The 22,219-nt window shown below is 45.5% G+C and overlaps 1 protein-coding gene across 1 annotated transcript; it reads left to right on the top strand.

Annotated features, from left to right (window-relative positions):
- The first annotated feature begins 1,271 nt into the window (after positions 1–1,271).
- tspo (translocator protein) lies at positions 1,272–21,877 on the top strand. Its single transcript, XM_070859393.1, has 4 exons — positions 1,272–1,453; positions 5,294–5,388; positions 6,490–6,590; positions 21,353–21,877. Exons 1-4 carry the CDS (start codon positions 1,413–1,415, stop codon positions 21,524–21,526), a joined length of 411 nt encoding a protein of 136 aa, XP_070715494.1. The 5' UTR covers positions 1,272–1,412; the 3' UTR covers positions 21,527–21,877.
- Positions 21,878–22,219: the final 342 nt, after the last annotated feature.

Below are 22,219 nucleotides of genomic sequence, written 5' to 3'. Positions count from 1 at the left end.
AACAACTGGATTATAATAATGCACAAAAGAAGTTTACTGTTAATCAGTGTACTACCAGAGCAAGTTAAACCCAAAGCTGGAAACTAACTCACTGTAGGGTGGGAAATGGGACTGGTGTGTGGAAGAGCCTTACTGCTACTTACCAGGCCTACAGCCAACATGAACACGTTAATGTGTAACAGGGTTTGGTTTAATAGGTCCACATTAGTTTTCAAACTTGGCTCGGGTGTTGGCTTTGGCTCAGTGACAGCACTCTTTCCTCTGAGTCATAAGGTCATGGTTCATGTCCCACTCCAGAGACTTGAGCACATAATCTAGGCTGACACTCTAGTGCCGTACTGAGCGAAGGCTGTATTGTTGGTGGTCTTACCTTTCAGATGAGATATTAATCCCTCAGGTAGATGTAAACGATCTTTTGGCACCATTTGAAGAAGACCAGGTGAGTTCTCCTGGTGTCCTGGCCAATATTTATTCCTAAACCAACATCACTAAAACAAGATTATCTGATTATTATCTCATACTGTTTGAGGGACCTTGCTGTGTGCAAATTGGCTGTTTCCCTACATAACTGTTGCGTATGGAGAAAGAGTCAGACTGAACACTGAGCTCAAAGTAAAGTGTGACCATAGTCTTTTATTGCAGGTCTCCAGAGTGCCTCTCCAACCTGTGAAGCCTCCTTAAATATCTGTGCTCCCAAGGGATTATGGGATCCCTTGGGACACCAGGGGATGAGCCCTCTGGTGGCTGTACAAAGTAAATACAAGTCCACATATATAACAATAACAATGACAGCAATACATCATGACGTCCTGAAGATGTGAAAGTCGCTATATAAATGCAAGATCTTTCTTCGTTTCGATTATTTTTGGGAACAAGGTACAAGGAGATCATGTCTTACACCTTACTTATTCCGTGGCTAACACCACCTTCTACCTGCGTTCTGTTCGATTTTTTGTGTTGTGTAAAAGGTGCAGAGTGCAAAATGTTACTTTTAAATAAAATGTTCCATTCAAACCTGTGGCAGAATCCACTGCTGAGGCCAAATATTTAAATGTTGAAGATAACCTCATGACAAGGCACATCAGTTCTTCAATGTATGGGGCACATCAGCCATTTTCATTTGCTGGTTCCCTTGAATTGATACAATTTGGGTGTGTTAGTAGAATTCAATCATTTAATTTGAGAAGTGCAGTGAAAGGCATCACTCAAACTTACTTTTATACTTATTGCCTTTTCTTAGGAAACCGGGAACATTTGTTTCTGTTGGTGGATGGAGAGCATAGTACCCGTGTGGGCTCAGATTACTGGCTTTGCCACTTTGCCCCACGCTGGAGGATTCTTCGGCTGGTACATCACAAGTGCCTACATGGTACGAGGACCTGAAGAAACCATCATGGCGGCCATCCAATAAGATGTTCCCTGTAGCGTGGACCACTTTGTACACTGGGATGGGGTGAGTACGGTTCTGTTAAAATCCATTATAATGAGCACGGCAATGTGAAATATTCTGCACAACGCTGGTGTCAGGATTTATTGGGACTCTGGAATGTTCATGTAGTTTCAGTGACATGTACTCTTTGCACAGGAGCATGAGCCTGTGTTCTACCAATCTGTGGTGTAACATTGGTAAACTGGCACTGTCCAGCCCTAATCTTAGCAGAACATAGAAACATGGAAAGTAGGTGCAGGAGTAGGCCATACGGCCCTTTGAGCCTGCATCACCATTCAATAAGATCATGGCTGATCATTCCTTCAGTACCCCGTTCTTGCTTTCTCTCCATACCCCTTGATCCCTTTAGCCGCAAGGGCCATATCTAACTCCCTCTTGAATATATCCAATGAACTGGCATCAACAACTCTCTGCGGTAGGGAATTCTACAGTTAACAACTCTCTGAGTGAAGAAGTTCCTCCTCATCTCAGTCCTAATTGACTTGCCCCTTATCCTAAGACTATGTCCCCTGGTTCTGGACTTCCCCAACATCGGGAACATTCTTCCTGCATCTAACCTATCCAGTCCCATCAGAATTTTATATGTTTCTATGAGATCCCCTCTCATCCTTCTAAACTCCAGTGAATAAAGGCCCAGTCAATCCAGTCTCTCCTCATATGTCACTCCTGCCATCCCAGGAATCAGTCTGGTGAACCTTCGCTGCACTCCCTCAATAGCAAGAATGTCCTTCCTCAGATTAGGAGACCAAAACTGAACACAATATTCCAGGTGGGGCCTCACCAAGACCCTGTACAATTGCAGTAAGACTTCCCTGCTCCTATACTCAAATCCCCTTGCTATAAAGGACAACATACCATTTGCCTTCTTCACCGCCTGCTGTACCTGCAAGCCAACCTTCAATGCCTGATGAATCATGACACCCAAGTCTCGCTGCACCTCCCCGTTTCCTAATCTGCCGCCATTCAGATAATATTCTGCCTTCGTGTTTTTGCCCCCAAAGTGGATAACCTCACATTTATCCACATTATACTGCATCTGCCATGTATTTACCCACTCGCCTAACCTGTCTAAATCACCCTGCAGTCTCTTAGCATCCTCCTCACAGCTCACACTGCCACCCAGTTTAGTGTCATCTGCAAACTTGGAGATATTACACTCAATTCCATCATCCAAATCATTAATATATATTGTAAAGAGCTGTGGTCCCAGCACTGAGCCCTGCGGCACCCCACTAGTCATTGCCTGCCATTCTGAAAAGGACCCGTTAATCTCGACTCTCTGCTTCCTGTCTGCCAATCAGTTCTCTATCTACATCAGTATATTACCCCCAATACCATGTGCTTTGATTTTGCACACCAATCTCTTGTGTGGGACCTTGTCAAAAGCCTTTTGAAAGTCCAAATACACCACATCCACTGGATCTCCCCTGTCCCCTCTACTAGTTACATCCTCAAAAAATTCCAGAAGATTTGTCAAGCATGATTTCCCCTTCATAAATCCATGCTGACTTGGACCAATCCTATCACTGCTTTCCAAATGTGCCGCTATTTCATCCTTAATGATTGATTCCAACATTTTCCCCACTACTGATGTCAGGCTAACTGGTCCATAATTACCCGTTTTCTCTCTCCCTCCTTTTTTAAAAAGTGGTGTTACATTAGCTACCCTCCAGTCCATAGGAACTGATCCAGAGTCGATAGACTGTTGGAAAATTATCACCAATGCATCCAATATTTCGAGGGCCACTTCCTTAAGTACTCTGGGATGCAGACTATCAGGCCCTTGGGATTTATCGGCCTTCAATCCCATCAATTTCCCTAACACAATTTCCCGCCTAATAAGGATATCCTTCAGTTCCTCCTCACCAGACCTTCGGACCCCTAGTACATCCGGACGGTTATTTGTGTCTTCCTGTGTGAAGACCCGACTCCAATGCAAGAGACCTACGTTTGTCCTCACTAATCTTTTTCTCTTCACATATCTATAGAAGCTTTTGCAGTCATTTTTTATGTTTCCGGCAAGCTTCCTCTCGTATTCTATTTTCCCCCTCTTAATTAAACCCTTTGCCCTCCTCTGCTGTATTCTAAATTTCTCCCAGTCCTCCGGCTTGCTACTTTTTCTGGCTAATTTGTATGCCTCTTCCTTGGATTTAACACTATCCTTAATTTCCCTTGTTAGCCACGGTTGAGCCACCTTCCCCGTTTTATTTTTACTCCAGACAGGGATGTACAATTGTTGAAGTTCGTCCATATGATCTTTAAATGATTGCCATTGCTTATCCACCGTCAACCCTTTAAGTATCATTTGCCAGTCTAATCTAGCCAATTCGCGCCTCATACCATCAAAGTTACCTTTCCTTAGGTTCAGGACCCTAGTTTCTGAATTATCTTTGTCATTCTCCATCTTAATAAAGAATTCTACCATATTATGGTCACTCGTCCCCAAGGGGCCTCGCACAACAAGATTGCTAATTAGTCCCTTCTCATTACACATCACCCAGTCTAGGATGGCCAGCTCTCTGGTTGGCTCCTCGACATATTGGTCTGGAAAACCATCCCTAATACACTCCAGGAAATCCTCCTCCACCGCATTGCTACCAATTAGGTTTGCCCAATCAATAAGTAGATTAAAGTCGCCCATGATTACTGCTGTACCTTTATTGCACACATCCCTTATTTATTGTTTGATGCTGCCCCCAACCTCACTACTACTATTTGATGGCCTGTATACAACTCCCACGAGCGTTTTCTGCCCTTTGGTATTCTGTAGCTCCACCCATACCGATTCTACATCATCCAGGCTAATTTCCTTCCTTACAATTGCATTCATTTTTAACCAGCAACGTCGCCCCACCTCCTTTTCCCTTCTGTCTATCCTTCCTAAATGCTGAATACCCTTGGATGTTGAGTTCCCAGCCTTGGTCACCCTGGAGCCATGTCTCTGTGATGCCAATTACATCATATCCGTTAACTGCTATCTGCACAGTTAATTCGTCCACTTTATTCCGAATGCTCCTCGCATTGAGGCACAGAGTCTTCAGGCTTGTCTTTTTAACACATTTTGACCCTTTAGAATTCTGCTATAAAGTGCCTCTTTTTGTTTTTTGCCTTGGGTTTCTCTGCCCTCCACTTTTATTATTTTCCTTTCTATCTTTTGCTTCTGTCTCCATTTTATTCCCCTCTGTCTCCCTACATAGGTTCCCATCCCCCTGCCATATTAGTTTAACTCCTCAGAAACAGCACTAGCAAACATCCCTCCTAGGACATTGGTTCCTGCCCTGCCCAGGTGCAGACCGTCCGGTTTGTACTGATCCCACCTCCCCCAGAACCGGTTCCAATGTCCCAGAAATTTGAATCCCTCCCTTCTGCACCACTGCTCAAGCCACATATTTATCTGAGCTATCCTGCGATTCCTACTCTGACTAGCACGTGGCACTGGTAGCAATCCTGTGACTACTACTTTTGAGGTCCTACTTTTTAATTTAACTCCTAGCTCCCTAAATTCGTCTCGTAGGACCTCATCCTGTTTTTTTACCTATATCGTTGGTACCTATATGCACCATGACAACTGGCTGTTCACCCTTCCTTTTCAGAATGTCCTGTACCTGCTCCGAGACATCCTTGACCCTTGCACCAGGGAGGCAACATACCATCCTGGAGTCTCGGTTGCGGCCGCAGAAACGCCCTTACAATCGAATCCCCTATCACTATCGCTCTCCCACTCTTTTTCCTGCCCTCCTGTGCAGCAGAGCCAGCCACGGTGCCATGAACTTGGCTGCTGCTGCTCTCCCCTGATGAGTCATCCCCCGCAATAGTACCCAAAGCGGTGTATCTGTTTTGCAGGGGGATGACCGCAGTGGACCCCTGCACTACCTTCCTTGCACTGCTCTTCCTGTTGGTCTTCCATTCCCTATCTGGCTGTGGACCCTTTACCTGTGGTAAGACCAACTCACTAAATGTGCTATTCACATCATTTTCAGCATCGTGCATGCTCCAGAGTGAATCCACCCGCAGCTCCAGTTCCGCAACACGGTTCGTCAGGAGCTGGAGGCGGATACGCTTCCCGTACATGTAGTCGTCAGGGATACCAGAGGCGCCCCTGATTCCCCACATGGTACAGGAGGAGCATAATACATGTCCGAGCTCTCCTGCCATGACTTAACCCCTAGATTAACTTGTACAGTGCCTAGTGACAAAGAGCATGTGATAAGGCAGACAACGTTAATGGGATGTGATGTGCTTCAAATTTACTGTGGCTGATGCTGGAGTCCCATTTACACTATTTCAATCATTTCCTATTCAAACCACAAACCATTTCCCGAACAGAACATTTCTGTTTGAAATTAATTCAGAATATTACATATTGTTTCCAGCCTTGTAAAATATATCATTGTGTGCTTCTGTAATATCAGGTAACACAGCTATGGTTGGAGCACGGAATGAGTAACTTTCATAATTGTAAATATTGGATGATCTAAAATCTGGACTTGCAGAGGTGGGAGGGCGAAGAGAAAGGAAAGCAAATGAGAACATGGTAGGGAGCGGACCACGTGAGATCATAATGGGGCAGAAGGAATGTTCGAATGAGGCAGGTGAGAGAGAGATGAGGTGTACGGGGGAGGTGTGAGGAGGGGAGTTAGTGTGGGATTGTGCTTAGGACAAGTGTCAGTTGAGGATCATGGACCTTTTCCCTTTCCACCGGGGAGGGGGAAGGAGAATTATTATTTAACTCGCATATAAACCGCAAACACTAACTCAAACTGAAGCTTTTTTAAAACAGTGCAGCCTGTCAATATGGTACAATGAAAGCAAACATCACTACAGGGTAAATTCAGCACTCCTATGCTCTAAGCAAGGAACCATGTTAGGAAAGCACGATTTACTTTTATAAGTATGCTAATAGTTTTATCTAGAATTCTGGTTGCAGGTACAGGTCCTTTTTGATGGATGGATTAATCAGCGCATTGATCCCTGAAATATACTTATTTCTTACTGAAGTGTTTCTGCATGTTGACAAATTGTTGCTTGTGTTTTCATAGTTACGGCTCCTATCTGGTGTGGAGAGACCGAGGAGGTTTCACACGTGAAGCACTTGTCCCACTTGGCCTGTTTGGGGGGGTCTAAGAAGGTAGGGTCCAAGGTAAGTTGCTCAGGATAGTCCATGAATCTGAGTTTGATTTGGTCCAAGTGTTTCCGGTGAATGAGTCCATTTGAAAGTTTGATCCGAACACCCTGCTCCTCTCTTTGGCCACGACAGTGCCGGGAAGCCACTTGGGACCTTGTCTATAATTCAATACAAATACAGGATCATTGATTTCAATTTCGCATGACACATAGGCGCTATCATGGGGGGTATGTACTTTGTTGAAGCCGCCTGCTCCCTACCTGTTCATGTAGATCAGGGTGAACGAGAGCCTTGTCTTCAGTGCTCTTTTCATGACAGTTCAGTAGGTGGGATCCCAGTGAGCGAGTGGGATCTCATGCGGTAACTCAGCAGGACTTGGGATAGGCGAGTCTGCAATAAGCCTTCCGATACCCTCTTCAAGCCTTGCTTGATGGTTTGCACTGCTCTCCCTGCCTGACCATTGGACGCTGGCTTAAACGGGGCAGATGTGACATGTTTGATCCCGTTGCGGGTCATGAATTCTTTGAACTCAGCACTGGTAAAACATGGCCCGTTGTCGCTCACCAGGACATCGGGTAGGCCATTTGTGGAAAACATGGCCCGCAGGCCTTCAGTAGTAGCAGCGGATGTGCTAGCCGACATTATATCACGTTCAATCCATTTTGAGTACGCATCTACAACGACAAGGAATATTTTACCTAAGAATGGGCCTGCATAGTCAACATGTACCCTACACCACGGTTTGGGGGCCAAGACCATAAACTTAGCGGCGCCTCCCTGGGTACATTGCTTAATTGTAAGCATATGGGGCCAGTACAATCCGGACGGTCTGCACCTGGGCAGAATCGGAACCAATGTCCTAGGGGGAGTGTTTGCTAGTGCTGTTGGGGAGGAGTTAAACTAATATGGCAGGGGGATGGGAACCAATGCAGGGAGATAGAGGGAAATAAAAAGGAGGCAAAAACAAAAGACAGAAAGGAGATGAGGAAAAGTGGAGGGCAGAGAAACCCAAGGCAAAGAACAAAAAGGGCCATTGTACAGCAAAATTCTAAAAGGACAGAGGGTGTTAAAAAAACAAGCCTAAAGGCTTTGTGTCTTAATGCAAGGAGTATCCGCAATAAGCTGGATGAATTAACTGTGCAAATAGATGTTAACAAATATGATGTGATTGGGATTACGGAGACGTGGCTCCAGGATGATCAGGGCTGGGAACTCAACATCCAGGGGTATTCAACATTCAGGAAGGATAGAATAAAAGGAAAAGGAGGTGGGGTAGCATTGCTGGTTAAGGAGGAGATTAAGGCAATAGTTAGGAAGGACATTAGCTTGGATGATGTGGAATCTATATGGGTAGAGCTGCAGAACACCAAAGGGCAAAAAACGTTAGTGGGAGTTGTGTACAGACCTCCAAACAGTAGTAGTGATGTTGGGGAGGGCATCAAACATGAAATTAGGGGTGCGTGCAATAAAGGTGCAGCAGTTATAATGGGTGACTTTAATATGCACATAGATTGGGCTAACCAAACTGGAAGCAATACGGTGGAGGAGGATTTTCTGGAGTGCATAAGGGATGGTTTTTTAGACCAATATGTCGAGGAACCAACTAGGGGGGAGGCCATCTTAGACTGGGTGTTATGTAATGAGAGAGGATTAATTAGCAATCTCGTTGTGCGAGGCCCCTTGGGGAAGAGTGACCATAATATGGTGGAATTCTGCATTGGGATGGAGAATGAAACAGTTAATTCAGAGACCATGGTCCAGAACTTAAAGAAGGCTAACTTTGAAGGTATGAGGCTTGAATTGGCTGGGATGGATTGGCAAATGATACTTAGGGGGTTGACTGTGGATGGGCAATGGCAGACATTTAGAGACCGCATGGATGAACTACAACAATCGTACATTCCTGTCTGGCATAAAAATAAAAAAGGGAAGGTGGCTCAACCGTGGCTATCAAGGGAAATCAGGGATAGTATTAAAGCCAAGGAAGTGGCATACAAATTGGCCAGAAATAGCAGCGAACCTGGGGACTGGGAGAAATTTAGAACTCAGCAGAGGAGGACAAAGGGTTTGATTAGGGCAGGGAAAATGGAGTATGAGAAGAAGCTTGCAGGGAACATTAAGACGGATTGCAAAAGTTTCTATAGATATGTAAAGAGAAAAAGGTTAGTAAAGACAAACGTAGGTCCGCTGCAGTCAGAATCAGGGGAAGTCATAACTGGGAACAAAGAAATGGCGGACCAATTGAACAAGTACTTTGGTTCGGTATTCACGAAGGAGGACACGAACAACCTTCCGGTTATAAAAGGGGTCGGGGGGTCTAGTAAGGAGGAGGAACTGAGGGAAATCCTTATTAGCCGGGAAATTGTGTTGGGGAAATTGATGGGATTGAAGGCCGATAAATCCCCAGGGCCTGATGGACTGCATCCCAGAGTACTTAAGGAGGTGGCCTTGGAAATAGTGGATGCGTTGACAGTCATTTTCCAACATTCCATTGACTCTGGATCAGTTCCTATGGAGTGGAGGGTAGCCAATGTAACCCCACTTTTTAAAAAAGGAGGGAGAGAGAAAACAGGGAATTATAGACCGGTCAGCCTGACATCGGTAGTGGGTAAAATGATGGAATCAATTATTAAGGATGTCATAGCAGTGCATTTGGAAAGAGGTGACATGATAGGTCCAAGTCAGCATGGATTTGTGAAAGGGAAATCATGCTTGACAAATCTTCTGGACTTTTTTGAGGATGTTTCCAGTAGAGTGGATAAGGGAGAACCAGTTGATGTGGTATATTCGGACTTTCAGAAGGCGTTCGACAAGGTCCCACACAAGAGATTGATGTGCAAAGTTAGAGCACATGGGATTGGGGGTAGTGTACTGACATGGATTGAGAACTGGTTGTCAGACAGGAAGCAAAGAGTAGGAGTAAATGGGTACTTTTCAGAATGGCAGGCAGTGACTAGTGGGGTACCGCAAGGTTCTGTGCTGGGGCCCCAGCTGTTTACACTGTACATTAATGATTTAGATGAGGGGATTAAATATAGTATCTCCAAATTTGCGGATGACACTAAGTTGGGTGGCAGTGTGAGCTGCGAGGAGGATGCTGTGAGGCTGCAGAGCGACTTGGATAGGTTAGGTGAGTGGGCAAATGCATGGCAGATGAAGTATAATGTGGATAAATGTGAGGTTATCCACTTTGGTGGTAAAAACAGAGAGACAGACAATATCTGAATGGTGACAGATTAGGAAAAGGGGAGGTGCAAAGAGACCTGGGTGTCATGGTACATCAGTCATTGAAGGTTGGCATGCAGGTGCAACAGGCGGTTAAGAAAGCAAATGGCATGTTGGCCTTCATAGCAAGGGGATTTGAGTACAGGGGCAGGGAGGTGTTGCTACAGTTGTACAGGGCATTGGTGAGGCCACACCTGGAGTATTGTGTACAGTTTTGGCCTCCTAACCTGAGGAAGGACATTCTTGCTATTGAGGGAGTGCAGCGAAGGTTCACCAGACTGATTCCCGGGATGGCGGGACTGACCTATCAAGAAAGACTGGATCAACTGGGCTTGTATTCACTGGAGTTCAGAAGAATGAGAGGGGACCTCATAGAAACATTTAAAATTCTGACGGGGTTAGACAGGTTAGATGCAGGAAGAATGTTCCCAATGTTGGGGAAGTCCAGAACCAGAGGTCACAATCTAAGGATAAGGGGTAAGCCATTTAGGACCGAGATGCGGAGGAACTTCTTCACCCAGAGAGTGGTGAACCTGTGGAATTCTCTACCACAGAAAGTTGTTGAGGCCAATTCACTAAATATATTCAAAAAGGAGTTAGATGAGGTCCTTACTACTAGGGGGATCAAGGGGTATGGCGAGAAAGCAGGAATGGGGTACTGAAGTTGAATGTTCAGCCATGAACTCATTGAATGGCGGTGCAGGCTAGAAGGGCCGAATGGCCTACTCCTGCACCTATTTTCTATGTTTCTATGTTTCTATGTTTCTATTACATCGATGCACGCAGGACTTTAAGTCCGCATCAATACCGGGCCACCAAACGTGGGATCTGGCTATCGCTTTCATCATTATGATGCCTGGGTGGGTACTGTGGAGGTCACTGATGAAGGTGTCTCTGCCCTTCTTGGGAATCACCACACGATTTCCTCACCGAAGGCAGTTTGCCTGTATAGACATTTCATCCTTGTGCTGCTGGAACGGCTTTATCTCTTCCTGCATTTCTACAGGGACACTGGACCAGCTCCCGTGAAGCACACAGCTTTTGATTAGAGATAATAAGGTGTGCAGGCTTGACCAGGTTTTGATCTGCCGGGCAGTGACGGGTCATTGCTCACTCTCAAATGCTTCCATAACCATGGCTAAATCTGCTGGCTGGGCCATTTCCACCCCCTTGGTGGGCAATGGCAGTCTATTGAGAGCATCGACGCAAGTTTTCTGTGCCTGGCCTGTGGCGAATGACGTAGTTGTATGCGGATAACGTGAACGCCCATCTCTGGATGCGGGCCGATGCATTCGTATTTATCCCTTTACTCTCGGAAAACAGGGATATAAGTGGCTTATGGTCGGTTTCCATTTCGAATTTTAGCCCAAACAGATATTGATGCATTTTCTTTACCCCATAAACACACGCTAATGCTTCTTTTTCAATCATGCTGCAGGCTCTCTCAGCCTTAGACAGACTCCTGGATGCGTAAGCAACCGGTTGCAGTTTCCTCAAATCATTAGCTTGTTGCAATACACACCCGATGTCATATGACGACACAGCACATGCTAGTACCAAACACTTACATGGATCATACAACACAAGCAATTTGTTTAAGCATAACAATTTTCTAGCTTTTACAAAGGCATTTTCTTGGTTTTTGCCCCATGCCCCTCTCGTAGTAAGACATGTAGTGGTTCTAGCAGGGTGCTGAGACCCGGTAAGAAGTTACCAAATTAGTTCAGGAGTCCGAGAAACGACCACAGCTCCATCACGTTCTGTGGCCTCGGTGCGTTCTCGATTGCCTCCGTCTTCGAGTTGGTGGGCCTGTGCCATCCGCCGCAATCCTCCTTCCCAAGAACTCCACTTCAGGCGCCAGAAAAATGCACTTCGAGCTTTTTAACCTGAGTCCCACTCGGTTGAGTCGACTAAGAACCTCCTCCAGATTCTGCAGATGCTCGACTGTGTCCCGACCTGTGACCATGATATCGTCCTGGAAGACCACAGTGTGCGGGACCGACTTCAGTAAGCTTTCCAGGTTTCTCTGGAATATCGCCGCCGCTGATCGAATTCCAAACGGGCATCTGTTATAAATAAAAAGATCTTTGTGCATGTTGATGCAGGTGAAGCCCTTCGATGATTCCTCCAGTTTCTGCGTCATGTAGGCTGAAGTCTGATCCAGCTTTATGAATGTCTTTCCTCCCACCAGCGTTGCAAACAGGTTGTTGGCCTTTGGTAGTGGGTATTGAGTCCTGCAGGGATAAACAATTGAAAGTTACTTTGCAATCGCCACAGATTCTGACGGTGCCGTCTCCCTTGAGGACTGGGACGATAGGACTGGCCCACTCGTTGAACTCGATCGGTGAACTGAAGCTCTCTCTTTGCAGCCGGTCTAGCTCGATCTCTACCCTTTCTCTCATCATGTACGGTACTGCTCTCGCCTTGTGATGGATGGGTCGCGCCCTTGGAAGTTGGTGGATCTGCACTTTTGCTCCTTGGAATTTCCCGATGCCTGGTTCAAACAGCGAAGGAAATTTGTTTAAGACCTGGGCACACGAAGTGTCGTCAGTGGGCGATAGCGCTCGGACGTCGTCCCAGTTCCAGTGTATCTTTTCCAGTCAGCTCCTGCCGAGCAATGTGGGACCATCGCCTGGTACCACCCAGAGTGGTAGCTTGTGCACCGCTTCTTCGTAGGAGACCTTTACGGTAGCACTGCTGATTACGGGAATCAGTTCTTTTGTGTAAGTTCTTAGTTTTGTGCGAACAGGAGTTAAGACTGGCCTTGAGGCCTTGCTGCATCACAATCTTTCGAAAGTCTTTTTGCCCATGGTGAACTGGCTCACGCTCGTGTCCAGCTCCATTGACACTGGGGGTCCATTTGGTTCAACAGTCAGCATTATCGGGGGACACTTTGTGGTGAATCTGTGCACCCCATATACAGCTGCCTCCTCTATCTGAGGCTCTGGTTCGTCGTGATCCTTCGTGGATCTGTCGTCCTTCTGCAACATGGTGGTTTACAGGATTAACAGGATTTGCAGCTCACCTGCACATATGTTGGAGGTGTCGCATTGTTCCACAGCCCTTGCAAACGTACCTTTTGAATCGGCATGAATGGAAATGATGATCACCCCCGCAGCGCCAACATAGAAAATAGGTGCAGGAGTCGGCCATTTGGCCCTTCGAGCCTGCACCGCCATTCAATAAGATCATGGCTGATCATTCCCTCAGTACCCCTTTCCTGCTTTCTCTCCATACCCCTTGATCCCCTTAGCCTTAAGGGCCATATCTAACTCCCTCTTGAATATATCCAATGAACTGGCATCAACAACTCTGAGGCAGGGAATTCCACAGGTTAACAACTCTGAGTGAAGAAGTTTCTCCGCATCTCAGTCCTAAATGGCCTACTCCTTATCCTAAGACTATGTCCCCTGGTTCTGGACTTCCCCAATTATCGGGAACATTCATTCCGCATCTAACCTGTCCAGTCCCTTCAGAATCTTATACGTGTCTATGAGATCCCCTCTCATCCTTCTAAAGTCCAGTGAATAAAGGCCCAGTTGATCCAGTCTCTCCTCATGTGACAGTCCAGCCATCCCTGGAATTAGTCTGTTGAACCTTCGCTGCACTCCCTCAATAGCAAGAACGTCCTTCCTCAGATTAGGAGATCAAAACTGAACACAATATTCTAGGTGAGGCTTCACTAAGGCCCTGTACAACTGCAGCAAGACCTCCCTGCTCCTATACTCAAATCCCCTAGCTATGAAGGCCAACTTACTATTTGCCTTCTTCAACACCTGCTGTACCTGCATGCCAACCTTCAATGACTGATGAACTATGACACCCAGGTCTCGTTGCACCTCCTCTTTTCCTAATCTGCTGCCATTCAGATAATATTCTGCCTTCGTATTTTTGCCCCCAAAATGGATAACCTCACATTTATCCACATTATACTGCATCTGCCATGCATTTACCCACTCACCTAACCTGTCCAAGTCCCCTGCAGCCTCTTAGCATCCTCATCACAGCTCACAACGCAATCCAGTTCAGTGTCATCTGCAAACTTGGAGATATTACACTCAATTCCTTCATCCAAATCGTTAATGTATATTGTAAAGATCTGGGGTCCCAGCACTGAGCCCTGCGGCACTCCCCTAATCACTGCCTGCCATTCTGAAAAGGACCCATTTATCCTGATTCTCTGCTTCCTGTCTGCCAACCAGTTCTCTATCCACGTCAGTACATTACCCCCAATACCATGTGCTTTGATTTTGCACACCAATCTCTTGTGCGGGACCTTGTCAAAAGCCTTTTGAAAGTCTAAATACACCACATCCACTGGTTCTCCCTTGTCCACTCTGCTAGTTACATCCTCAAAAAAATTCCAGAAGATTTGTCAAGCATGATTTCCCTTTCATAAATCCATGCTGACTTGGACCGATCCTATCACTGCTTTCCAAATGCGCTGCTATTTCATCCTTAATGATTGATTCCAACATTTTCCCCACTACTGATGTCAGGCTAACCGGTCTATAATTACCCGTTTTCTCTCCCTCTTTTAAAAAGTGGTGTTACATTAGCTACCTTCCAGTCCATAGGAACTGATCCAGAGTTGATAGACTGTTGGAAAATGCTCACCAATGCATTCACTATTTCTAGGGCCACTTCCTTAAGTACTCTGGGATGCAGACTATCAGGCCCTTGGGATTTATCGGCCTTCAATCCCGTCAATTTCCCGCCTAATAAGGATATCCTTCGGTTCCTCCTTCTCACGAGACCCACTGTCCCCTAGTACATTCGGAAGGTTATTTGTGTCTTCATTCGTGAAGACAGAACCGACGTATTTGTTCAATTGCTCTGCCATTTCTTTGTTCCCCATTATAAATTCACCTGAATCTGACTGCGTTAATCTTTTTCTCTTCACATATTTATAGAAGCTTTTGCAGTCAGTTTTTATGTTCCCTGCAAGCTTCCTCTCGTACTCTATTTTCCCCCTCTTAATTAAACCCTTAGTCTTCCTCTGTTGAATTCTACATTTCTCCCAGCCCTCAGGTTTGTTACTTTTTCTAGCCAATTTATATGCCTCTTCCTTGGTTTTAACACTATTCTTAATTTCCCATGTTAGCCACGGTTGAGCCACCTTCCCCGTTTTATTTTTACTCCAGACAGGGATGTACAATTGCTGAAGTTCAACCATGTGATCTTTAAATGTTTGCCATTGCTTATCCACCGTTAACCCTTTAAGTATCCTTTGCCAGTCTATTCTAGCCAATTCAATCCTCATACCGTCGAAGTTACCTTTCCTTAAGCTCAGGACCCTAGTTTCTGACATAACTGTGTCACTCTCCATCTTAATAAAGAATTCTACCATATTATGGTCACTATTCCCCAAGGGGCCTCGCACAACAGGATTGCTAATTAGTCCCTTCTCATTACATATCACCCAGTCTAGGATGGCCAGCCCTCCTGTTGGTTCCTCGACATATTGGTCTAGAAAACTATCCCTAATACACTCCAGGAAATCCTCCTCCACCGCATTGCTACCAGTTTGGTTAGCCCAATCAATATGTAGATTAAAGTCGCCCATGACAACTGCTGTACCTTTATTGCACACATCCCTTATTTCTTGTTTGATGCTGTCCCCAACCTCACTACTACTGTTTAGAGGTTTGTACACAACTCCCACTAGCGTTTTCTGCCCTTTGGTATTCCGCAGCTCCACCCATACCGATTCAACATCATCCAGGCTAATGTCCCTCCTTACTATTGCATTAATTTCCTCCTTAACCAGCAATGTCCTCCTGCTTCCTTTTCCTCTCTGCCTATCCTTCCTAAATGTTGAATACCCCTGGATGTTGAGTTCCCAGCCTTGGTCACCCTGGAGCCATGTCTCCGTGATGCCAATTACATCATATCCGTTAACTGCTATCTGTACAGTTAATTCGTCCACCTTATTCCGAATACTCCTCGTATTGAGGCACAGAGCCTTCAGGCTTGTCTTTTTAACACACTTTGCCCCTTTAGAATTTTGGTGTAATATGGCCCTTTTTGGTTTTTGCCTTGGGTTTCTCTGCCCTCTACCTTTACTATTCTCCTTTCTATCTTTTGCTTCTGCCTCCATTTTATTTCCCTTTGTCTCCCTGCTTAGGTTCCCATCCCCCTGCCATGTTAGTTTAACTCCTCCCCAACAGCACTAACAAACACTTCCCCCAGGACATTGGTTCCGGTCCTGCCCAGGTACAGACCGTCCTGTTTGTACTGGTCCCACCTCCCTCAGAACCAGTTCCAATGTCCCAGAAATTTGAATCCCTCCCTTTTGCACCACTCCTCAAGTCACGTATTCATCTGGGCTATCCTGCAATTCCTACTCTGACTAGCACGTGGCATTGGTAGCAATCCTGAGATTACTACTTTTGAGGTCCTACTTTTTAATTTAGCTCCTAGCTCCATAAATTCGTCTCGTAGGACCTCATCCCATTTTTTATCTATATCGTTGGTACCTATGTGCACCACGACAACTGGCTGTTCACCCTCCCTTTTCAGAATGTCCTGCACCCGCTCCGAGCCATCCTTGACCCTTGCACCAGGGAGGCAACATACCATCCTGGAGTCTCGGTTGCGGCCGCAGAAACGCCTAGCTATTCCCCTTACAATCGAATCCCCTATCACTATAGCTCTCCCACTCTTTTTCCTGCCCTCCTGTGCAGCAGAGCCACCCATGGTGCCATGAACTTGGCTGCTGCTGCCCTCCCCTGATGAGTCATCCCCCTCAACAGTACCCAAAGCGTTGTATCTATTTTGCAGGGGGATGACTGCAGGGGCTGCACTACCTTCCTTGCACTGCTCTTCCTGTTGGTCACCTATTTACTATCTGGCTGTATACTCTTTACCTGCGGTGAGACCAACTCACTAAATGTGCTATTCACGTCATTCTCAGCATCGTGTATGCTCCAGAGTGAATCCACCCGCAGCTCCAGTGCCGCAATGCGGTCCATCATGAGCTGGAGGCGGATGCACTACCCGCACACATAGTCGTCAGGGACACCGGAAGCGTCCCTGACTTCCCACATAATACAGGAGGAACATAACACGTGTCCGAGCTGTCCTGCCATGACTTAACCCTTAGATAAACTTAATTTGGCAACAACCATGCTAAATGTTACTTACTGATATAGAAAAGAAAAAAAAAACTACTTACCAATCACTTACCCCCTTGGCTGTGACGTGGTGTTAATGGCCTTGCATTCATCACCCTTGATGGTGAACTCTGAGACATCTGTGGATGTGCATCTGCAGGCATGTATAACCTGCCCTGTACGTTGCGATTTGAAAACAACATCACTTTGTTCACAGTACTTGTAGCAGCACTTGTGTGCTGAGATTTGCTTAGTATTGTCACTGGTGGCAATGAACGCCTGGGCTCTCGTTATGGCCTTGCTCAAGGTTGGGGTGTCTAAGGTCAAAAGTTTGCGAAGTATGGTTTCGTGGCCAATGCCAAGTACGAAAAAGTCTCTGAGCATATGCTCCAAATATCCTTCAAATTTGCAATGTCCTGCAAGTCGTCTTAGCTTGGCGACATAACTCGCCACTTCCTGGCCTTCAGACCTTTTGTAGGTGTAGAACTGGTACCTCGCCATGAGAACGCTTTCCTTCGGTTTCAAATGCTCTCGGACCAGTGTGCACAAATCATCGTAAGATTTCTCTGTGGGTATCGCTGGAGTAAGCAGATTTTTCATGAGGCCATATGTTGGTGCCCCACAGACGGTGAGGAGGATAACCCTTCGTTTGGCAGTGTTCTCTTCTCCATCTAGGTCGTTGGCTACGAAGTATTGGTCAAGTCGCTCCACAAAAGTTTCCCAATCATCTCCCCCTTGAGAATTTCTCCAGGATGCTCACTGTTCTCTGCATCTTTGGGTTCGCTATCTGTATCTCATCGCCAGTTGTTATGTATGGAGAAAGAGTCAGACTGAACACTGTGAGCTTAAAGTAAAGTGTGACCTTAGTCTTTTATTGAAGGTCTCCAGAGTGCGCCTCCAACCTGTGAGGCCTCCTTAAATACCTGTGCTCCCAAGGGATTATGGGATCCCTTGGGACTCCAGGGGATGAGCCCTCTGGTGGCTGTGCAGAGTATATACAATTATACATATATAAGAGCCTCAGTATCATTTTGGTAAATCTACGCTGCGCCCCCTCCTAAGCCAATATACCCTCCCCGAGCTGCAGTACCAAGAACTGAATACAGTGCTCCCGATGGCATCTAACCAGAGCGCTCTACAGCTATAACACTTATCACATCTCTCAAACATGTCAAAATGCTTCACATAGAATGAATTACTCTGACGTTCAGTGCGTTATGTAGGCTAACCATTTTGCACACAGCAAAACAACAGGGAAATGATTGACCAGTTTATCTACTTTAGATGCTATTAGTTGAAGGATGAATATTGGCCAAGAGTGGGAAAATTCCCTTCTCTTCAATAGTACTATGGGAATCATAAGAACAGAACGTGCCTCTGAGAATGAAGCAACATCACAGTACTGCGCCAGAATGTCAGGCTGGAGTGGAGCTTAGACCTGCAATCTTCCTAAACAAGTTGTGGGATTCAAATACACATAACCATTAAAAATCAGCTGTTACAAGTTTATGCCTAAGAACATAACAGTTTTGATTAAAGGTCATTGACCTGAAACATTAACTCTGTTTCTCTCTCCACTGATGCTACCTGACCTGCTGAGTATTTCCAGCATTTTCTGTTTTTACTTCCGATTTCTAGCATTTTGGGTATTTTGCTTTTGTAAGAATCATAAAGAAATAGTAGTAGGCCATTTGAGCTTGCTCTGCCATTCAATAGGATCATGGCTGATCTTCAACTCAACTTTCCTGCACTATCCCCATATCCCTCGCTTCCCTTAATATTCAAAAATCTATTGATCTCTGTCTTGAATATACTCAATCACTGAGCATTCACAGCCCTCTCGGGTAGAGAATTCAAAAGATTCACCACCCTCTGAGTGAAGAAATTTCTTCTCATCTTGGTATTAAATGGCCGACCCCTTATTCTGAGACTGTGACCCCTGGTTCTAGACTCCTCAGCCAGGGGAAACATCCTTCCAGCATCTACCCTGTCAAGCCCAGTAAGAATTTTCTGTTTCAATGAGATCACCTCTCATTCTTCTAATTTCTATGGAATATAGGCCTAGTCCCCTCAATCTCGCCTCATGGGACAACCCATCCCCCATCCCAGGAATCAGTCTGGTAATATTAGATATTGTCTGGAGGATGGTCACTCCTGTATTCAGACCCCTTCCCAACACAATGGGGATGTAGTGTTTTGATTGCTAACAAATTGCTTGCTGTTTAGAGTCAATGGGGAAACAACATCAAAGCTTAGTTCATTCATATCTTAACCACCTATGCTCAATTCCCCCCAAAAAGTGTGTGAATACACTTTTTTTTAAAAAAACATTTTAAAATTCATTTTCTCAAATCTTTTCTGTGGAAAAACGGCCATAAAAATTCTGAAGTATGACCGCAGCAGATGGGTTACGTTATGAGTGCACTAAAGTTTCCGTAAAAATGTCATGGTACTTGGCAACACTCTAATATAATGCTGCTACTGTGAGCTGCTCTAACAACTGTCCTCTGAGAGGGTCAAATCTTTATATTGAAACAATTGATTTTAATATCATCCAGATTCCATTTTATGAAATGACTTTCAGAGGTTTAAAAACGTAAAAAAAAATAATACAAACACAACACTTGCCTGTTTTCCCACTTGCCCTCATCCACTCTATTTTACATTTTTGATATTAACAATTTAATATTCCATGTTTTAACCTTCTACTGACATACCTTACATCTGGGAGCTGGGGCCCATATCTTGAAAATTTGGTCTTTGGCTGAAAATTAGTTTCCAAGGCCATTTTCTAATCAACTGGGGGGAGGACAATGTATTGAAGTTTGACCTTGTCTCATCATTAAAGTGATTTGCCTTTTTTTTTTATTTTTTTGACCCCACACTGATTGCTTCCTCTTGAACCCAATGAGATAAATTGCTGGCAGAGACAGTTTTTGGCCACTTGGCAGTTAAGTCTTTGGCTGAAAGCTTGGTCTAAATGGGACTGATCAAAGCCAAGGCCGGAATTTTCCCTAAAAGGGTGGGTTTGGAGCCTGGGGGCGGTTAAAGTGTTGAAAATGGGATTCCTGACCTGACCCCGCCTCCAACCTGCCCACTTCCGGTTTTGATGGGGGCGAGGGACCAATCCGCTCCCAGGGGGTGCTATGTTAATTTAAATGTATTGAGGTTGGTAACCTCTCTTTTAACTGCTGGGTTTCACACAGTTTGTGAAACCCGGCAGTTAAACTGAGGCAGAGAACGGTGGATCTAGGAGGTAAGTGACTTTATTCCTGGATCCAGGGTCCCTACCTAACCCACCCCCTGCAATCAGATACCCCCACAAGGCCTCCAATTGCCTCCCCATACTTCCGAACCCTACCATAAGGTCTCCTTTCCCTGCCTCCCCAAACACCCACCCCACCAATGATGCTGAGGCTGGCTACAATCCTCCGGTGGCCGGCCCTGATACACTTTCCCCCCCCTCCCCCCACCCCCACCTTGCAGGTCCCCAATCCCGGACCATCTCCGATCATCGGCTGACCCCACGATTCCCGACAGCCCCCCCTCTCTCTCCCAATCCTCTCTTGTCACTTGTATACCAGAGAATGGAAACTTAATCCTGCTCCAGCTCTGATTTTGTGATTTAAAAAAAAAACATTTCTTCTGTAGGGAGGTGTTGCTACAGTTGTACAGGGCATTGGTGAGGCCACACCTGGAGTATTGTGTACAGTTTTGGTCTCCTAACCTGAGGAAGGACATTCTTGCTATTGAGGGAGTGCAGCGAAGGTTCACCAGACTGATTCCCGGGATGGCGGGACTGACCTATCAAGAAAGACTGGATCAACTGGGCTTGTATTCACTGGAGTTCAGAAGAATGAGAGGGGACCTCATAGAAACATATAAAATTCTGACGGGGTTAGACAGGTTAGATGCAGGAAGAATGTTCCCAATGTTGGGGAAGTCCAGAACCAGGGGTCACAGTCTGAGGATAAGGGGTAAGCCATTTAGGACCGAGATGCGGAGGAACTTCTTCACCCAGAGAGTGGTGAACCTGTGGAATTCTCTACCACAGAAAGTTGTTGAGGCCAATTCACTAAATATATTCAAAAAGGAGTTAGATGAGGTCCTTACTGCTAGGGGGATCAAGGGGTATGGCGAGAAAGCAGGAATGGGGTACTGAAGTTGAATGTTCAGCCATGAACTCATTGAATGGCGGTGCAGGCTAGAAGGGCCGAATGGCCTACTCCTGCACCTATTTTCTATGTTTCTATGTAATGTTCAGAGTCTAATATCCAATCTGGATATCGGTAAGCATTAGTGTTCAGGGTCCAAGGCTTTCTGGTGTGAGTGCTGGATTTTGCCTGTCCCAGTGCATTGTGATCAAGTTTACAGGAGTTTCATAAAGTAAATGTTTGATGAGTCCTCCATCTTACTCTTTCTCTTTTGGTTTCTTAGGCCTTGGTCAATATTCTTTGTCTATATGGCACTGTGGTAGCTACGATGGTATCCTGGTACCCTGTCAACAAGATGGCCACGCTACTTCTGGCACCGTACCTTGCTTGGCTGACTCTTGCCTCATCTCTTACCTATTGTATTTGGAGGGACAACCCAGATAAGAAGGTGGAGTAAGCAGGAGCTCCAGTGGTTGGAATACCCTCCATTAGCCATCCTTTTCAACCCAGCCTGACATCTCCACAAAGGATAGCTCGAGGGGGAAAAAAATGACTTTCTGTACTTGCGATTGTTTTTACTTGATATGCTTATTAAGAAAATACAGATTTGAAACGGATAAATCTCTTTGCCAAGTTATTGTATGTGTGTAAGAAACAGAGAGGCTCACAACCAGAAAAAGCCACTTGTCCCTCTAATACTCTAACTCTCTCATTGCAGTATCCAACCTCATACTGAACATTACTAATGATTTAGCCTCTGATAGAGTATTCAAACAGGCTCATTTAGACAGACTGTGAAAATTCACAGACCCCCAAGTCAAGGCTGCTACATGCAGTTCGGCATGTTGCATTAACTCATCAATCAACTTGACATTTTCGGACCTTGGGTAGCGAGCCAATAAAACGTTAAAAGACTTTCAATTGCGCCAATAAGGTCAAAGAAGGCGAGTTCTTTTCTGTAAATTGATCCAGGCATAAATACAGCCATTTTGACCATGTGTCTCAGTAAGAACAAAGACCTGGCTTGAAGCCAAGAAGTTTGTTGCTCTCTGCCAGTATTAAAAAGTTAAAACTACCATCGGAGTTCGTATTTCATTGGAAATTAAGAGATCTAACAGCCTCTACTATCTGCCTATATAATCTTTTATTC

This window comes from Pristiophorus japonicus, chromosome 17 (genome assembly GCF_044704955.1).
Source record: "Pristiophorus japonicus isolate sPriJap1 chromosome 17, sPriJap1.hap1, whole genome shotgun sequence".
Taxonomy (NCBI): domain Eukaryota; kingdom Metazoa; phylum Chordata; class Chondrichthyes; family Pristiophoridae; genus Pristiophorus; species Pristiophorus japonicus.
This window is presented reverse-complemented; position numbering and strand designations above follow the sequence as displayed.